Source organism: Limulus polyphemus, unplaced genomic scaffold, assembly GCF_000517525.1.
Source record: "Limulus polyphemus unplaced genomic scaffold, Limulus_polyphemus-2.1.2 Scaffold2972, whole genome shotgun sequence".
Taxonomy (NCBI): Eukaryota; Metazoa; Arthropoda; class Merostomata; order Xiphosura; family Limulidae; genus Limulus; species Limulus polyphemus.
In genome coordinates, this window is record NW_013668582.1 from 90,027 (window position 1) to 96,184 (window position 6,158).

Genomic DNA, 6,158 nt, shown 5'->3' on the forward strand with positions numbered 1-6,158 from the left:
GAGTGTGACGGGGATTTGAACCCGCGACCCTCAGATTGCGAGTCGAGCGCCTTAACCACCTGGCCATGTTGGTAGTGAAATTAATATTTATAATAAAGTTTTTACCTTATGCATGAAGTTGTTATATTAATATAATTTGTATTTTGAGAATCCACTTTTAATGAAAGTAGATGTAAGTTTCCAAAGGATTAATTTATATCAATGAACATCATAGAAGAAAGTGCAACACTTTTCAGAGTATAGTATCAATTCTTTAATTTTCAAACAAACAAATGCAGATTAAAAAATGTGAGACTTGAAATAACTCAAAAATGTAAAGACAATTAAACATCGTTAAGATCGTATGTATATGCTGAAAAAAAAACATAGGGTATAAATAATAAAAATTACAAATACATTTTATCATCTAAATGCTGATGATATTCAATGTTTTAAAGTAAACTATTTTTTTAGTCTTACATAAAATTCATTTCGAATTGCTAACTAGGTTTACATAAATTTTATTTTGCCATGAAATGCTTTTTTAATGACAATCTCTATTTCATGTGAATAATCTTGATTATTAGCTTATAAATTGTATATTGAGTTTAATAATTTTTTTTTTAGTTTCATACCTATTTGATTCTTAGTAACAAAGCATTTCTAACAAATTATTATTTGTTAATAAAACGCATCACCTTTGTTTTCTATGCAGTCTCACATAGTCGTAAAAATTAACAAGTGATTTGCTACTGTGAAAAATTACGATTCTATTATCTACTATTTGAATATATTTTTGTATAAAAAAACTCTAATAAAATTAGCATAGCATTTGATCTATCACACGTTGTCTTTTCTTTGTTCAATTTTCATGTCATCCTTAATGACACCTAGGTTATACCATTTGTTCTGACACTTCTACAGAATCAGACAACAACTTGGGGATAATTATACATTACACTTTAAGGTGTGAACATTCGTGAAATATAAAAATTTTAGTTGCAAATAAATCAATTTCCTTCTAGCTCTATGACAACTTTATACTCAGAAAGCAGACTTTGAAACTCTAAAATATCAATAATATACACTGAAAGCATTTGAAAAAAAAAAACCGAACATTGACCGGAGAAAAATCAAAACTGAAAGTTATTCCAAGGTATAAAATATATTGAAAATTCAATAAAACAAGAAGTCAAAATATAAAAATAATGTAAAAACAAAACATCTACCTTATACATTTTCAATACTATTTTCTTTTCTTTTTTACAGAAAATATAGCATTTAGGATGAATAAGTTTTTAGTCAGCATGTAGTAGCACAAAATCAACTAAAACATTAAACCGTGTTGGAGAAGAGCCTATAATCGCAAGAACAATAGTGTAAGAAAGTTGAATAAGCTTCTAGGAATAACTTTTTTCTTAGGAGCCAATTTTGAAAGCTTGAAATTCTAGGAAATGGAGTTAAAGTAAATAATTACCATCGTAAATCGCTAAAGTATTATGAAAATATGTTAAATAGAATAATGGTTATTTGATGGCAATAATATTTCTATCAAACTGCACTTAAATGGTATGCTAAAAATAGACATACTTCTCAAGCATACAAACAGATACAGAGGTTCTGCAGAAGTAGTAAAAGTATTAATTCAATACTCATCTCAAATGAAATACAATATAAATACATCCAAAGTGGATTAAAGCTTAATAATTCTTGGTATATCCAAGACGTACAGGTTGTTCTACAGTATACACATATGACCAATACGGTACACATCAAGATTTTAGGACTAACAGCCTCAGTACCATACTTAGTAATATTTCTTGTCTGTATGCTTGATGTGTGTTTTTGTACTGATATAGAATCAGATATTAAACATATTTTACACCCAAAAGATATATATACTAAAGTATAATATAAATATTTTTTGAGGGGGAGTACATGTGTGCAAAAGTAGCATGTTTTCGTAAATGGTTGTAACGTATCAATTAAAATAGAAATGTCTTCTTACAAAAGTTTGGTTCAAAATAATAATAATACAGTAGCAACACCCAGATTTTTTATATTTTGAAAGTAGCATAAAAATAATAATACAATGCTATAAAGAAAAGTAATTTATTCAAAATACAAACTAAATGCACTCGTGTTTCTCATTATCAGCTTAAACTTGACTCCTACCTCTTATATCACAAACAGATTTATTCTCAAGAAGATTGTCTAATAGAAAGTTATCAGAAAATGCACTTTTAAAAACAAATATTTCAACTGCTTAAATTGTCTCAATATTTAAAACTTTATAAATCTTAATCCTTCAATCAAAAACTACCTACTTTTTTTTTTACTTTTCTGCTATCTCAATTCTTTTTTTTTTTTGTAGCAATGCGTTTTTTTAAGAAGTACTATACACAGGCCATCAGATAAAAATGTCTTTTATTTTCATATTTTTAAAACTCCAGGTGTTTTCCATTATTTCATTGAATTTTCCTAAACTTCCAAAACTTTTTGTAGTAAAAAAAAAAAAAGGTTTTTAAAGCTCAAATTTATGATATCTTGTAAGTTATAAAATGAACAGTATTTTCAAGTTAATGTATATAGAAAACAGCAAACAAATTATTTTTAATTTTAAATTAAGATACTGCCCAAGCAATAATCTTATAGCCTCAATTTATTATACCATATTAATTTTCTTTTTTGGAAGTTCTTATTTCATGTCTCCAAAAATTCTTTTAAAATGAGTTTATGTTAACTTTTGTTCCTATTTCTATTCTGGTGTGGGATTTCCATAATTTATTATACTTTGATTCCCAGATTCCTATAAATATATGCCATTCCTGTATTTTTTAGCATAAGACAATTAATGGCCAGTACATGTTAAGAGGTAAGAACTAAATATGGTCTTGTAGAAATTATAATGATATTCAAATTACATGCATTTTTGAAGTGTTTTATTCTTATCAAAGGTTCATCAAAAAAATTCTATATATGTATATATTGATTTTAAAGTGACAGGGATTAAAAGCAAATATATATATATTATCAATTGTTACAACTATAGTCTACATTATTTTCAATGCAGGATCAGAAAACTTGCAATGATATTATGATGAGTTTTGTGTATTATCATTGACTGACCTTCAAACGAGATTAACGGCTTATGTTTGGGTGTATTAGTCAATATCATCTAACTTTATTCAAGGTCATCTTTCGGACTTCTAACAGTTAGGAGCAACAGCTTAACTTGCTCCTAACTCACCATCATTACACATATTTTACCATTTTTACACAGGGATTGTTAAATAACACCATGAATGTGATGTTTCTTTTATAAATAATCCTTTTATATTTCTTCTTGATTTTTTCTAAAGCTTATCTCTATGTTCTCTCTACACATTTCACATAAAATTGAACATACTTCTTCGATTGTCTTACTTATCTACGTACATTTTATTTCATTGGGTGCATTTTTTTTTTTAATTACAAGATATTATTTCATAATTGTTTTTTATAATAAATTGTAAGATACAAAATATACAACCAGCAGAAGGAGTCAGGTGCAAAAAAAAGCAATTATAATGATCTAAAATGTTTTATATTTTAGAAAAAAATTTATGTCTATATATCACAAAATCCCCTGTAATATTGTAACATTTTTCTTTCTTTCTAACTTAATCACCTCATATAACATTTAAAAATACTCGCTTTCAAGTTTTACCTCCTCATATTTTTTTATAATTTCCCTTACCTTCATCCTCACTAGTTGGAAAACCCCTCTACACCCAAAAATACATACATTTGGGGGCCATGTATATCAACTGATAACTTGCATCAAATCATGTTCATACAATGCTATAACCAACATGATGGTTATACCAAATGATATTCCAAAAAGTTGAATGATTAACTGGTTTCTGCTACTGTTCTTGAGCTGGTTTGGACTAACACTAAGTTCAGGAAGCTGGGGAAAAAAAATTATATCGAAGCATATAAGAACTAAAATTTCATAAAAAATCGTTGGAAGGAATATCAACATCAGTAACCTGTTATAAATAATTCAATTAAAAAAACAAGTAACACAAAGTTGTGAACAGGCATAAAAAATGTGAATGTAGCACACTTACCATGTCTACTAAGGCAATATACAGAAACATTCCAGCCGCTGCAGCAAAGATCCACATACTAGCCGTGCTAATTTTCCCAATGGCCAAACCAATCACCATTCCGAAAAAGCACAGAAAAGAAGAAATGCCATTATAGAATAAGGCTTGCCTCACAGACATCCCTGCTTTTAACAACATGGCAAAATCACCTGTGAGTGTGAAAAATACAGAGAAAATATCTTTTAAATCATTTTAGAAAAAATGTAACAAAAATACAAATCGTGTACAAGTGTGAACCTTACTGCCTCTCGATAAACGATAACAGTTTAGGTACTTCATATATTGAGTTTTCTTTTAAATAATAACCAAACTTTCAATGGATTTTTGACCATTTGATTTGTGGAACAAGTTAATGTCTACACTCAACTTTATACAAACTATATATATATTTGCTAGGTAACTGTAATGTGTACTTCTGAGTGGACACTATTCCTGGAGAGCACTATTTGACTTTCCATGCAGATTATCCAGGGTCCACACACTGTCCAAGTCCTGACAGATTACTCATTTGTAACTATGGATCATAAATCAACATCTGCTGCATACAAAATCTATTAAAGATCTCAAGAACTGGCTAAAGAATTACACTTAGTTGAACCTAAGCACACAAACAATAAACTACATTAAATTTTACACAAACAAAATTTATCGAGTTCATCATTGAGACAATAACAGCTAAACCATGTGATGCGAATATTACTTCAACTCCAAAAAACAACTACGAATGAGTAAAAATTAACCAAGGTAGTTTCATAAAATAAACATTACAGTTCACAAAGTTCTTCACATTTCAAAATAGTGTAAAAACAGGTATTAGTAAAACACATGATCACTACGGGATCAAACAATTAATAAATGTAATGGAAATAGAAGGTGAAGAGAAGGATTATAGAACACCTACTTAGTGAATTAAGACCAGTAGCTCTGTATCTAGATATGGTATCATGACACCTGTTTTAGACAATATGCCTTATAGCAGTGGTTCTCAACCACCAAATCCATGAACTAGTGTTGGTTTGTCATGAAAATTTTATGAGAATATACAAAATTATATATGTTTTTTAAAAAGCTGCAATACTAAAATCTTTGTATTGTTTCATATATTTTTGCATAAAACTGTATGTGTTATTCAACTTGTCCTTGAGGCTGAAAAGGTTGTGAAGTGTGCTGTTTAAACACTGTCTTTAAAACATATGGCACATAAAAAAAATATTTAGCGGGGAAATGTCTCCACAACCAATAAAAAGAAGGGCTCAAAAGCAAGCATGTGTGAGAAGAAAGAAATAACACAGACAACTCACACTAATGAAATCACTTAGAAAAAAAAAAGAGAAAATAATACAATTGGCTCATCCACAGGGGAATACCATCAGGCAACATAAACACTAACCAGAAAAAAAAACAATCCAGAAGCAGATCACAGACACAAGTAGAAACAAAAATATCAGATGGTACATATCTAAACATAGAATATTCTTCAAAGATATGGACACCTGCTGTAAAGCATATGTCAAGATATCTAATATAGTTGGATGTCATAACCGATGAACTACCATTCAGCTTAGGCATATGTCAAAATATCTAATATAGTTGGATGTCATAACCCATGAACTACCATTCAGTTTAGGCATATGTCAAGATATCAAATATAGTTGGATGTCATAACCCATGAACTATCATTCAGCTCATGATGAGACACTGCAAGCTTGTGACAAACAGATTACAGAGAAAAAAATAATTCAAATAAAACTACATTAACAGATAAGTTACCCCAGCAGTTCCTTAAAGATGAACCAAACCAACTGGTTTGTACTAATATAACATATATTGAATATCCCAGCAGTTCCTTAAAGATAACACAAACCAACTGGTTTTTACTAATATAACATATATTGAATATCCCAGCAGTTCCTTAAAGATAACACAAACCAACTGGTTTTTACTAATATAACATATATTGAATATCCCAGCAGTTCCTTAAAGATGAACCAAACCAACTGGTTTGTACTAATATAGCATATATTG

The 6,158-nt window shown here is 29.0% G+C and overlaps 1 protein-coding gene across 1 annotated transcript in view; it reads right to left on the reverse strand.

Annotated features, from left to right (window-relative positions):
* Positions 1-2,077: 2,077 nt before the first annotated feature.
* LOC106468344 (zinc transporter ZIP10-like) overlaps positions 2,078-6,158 on the reverse strand; it is a 29,046-nt gene continuing 24,965 nt past the window's right edge. Inside the window, exons 10-11 of the mRNA XM_022396677.1 lie at positions 4,095-4,282; positions 2,078-3,931 (exon numbers count right to left, since the gene is read on the reverse strand). Coding sequence (XP_022252385.1) covers positions 3,785-3,931; positions 4,095-4,282 — 335 coding nt within the window. The 3' untranslated portion in view covers positions 2,078-3,784. The remainder of the gene's footprint in view (positions 3,932-4,094; positions 4,283-6,158) is intronic.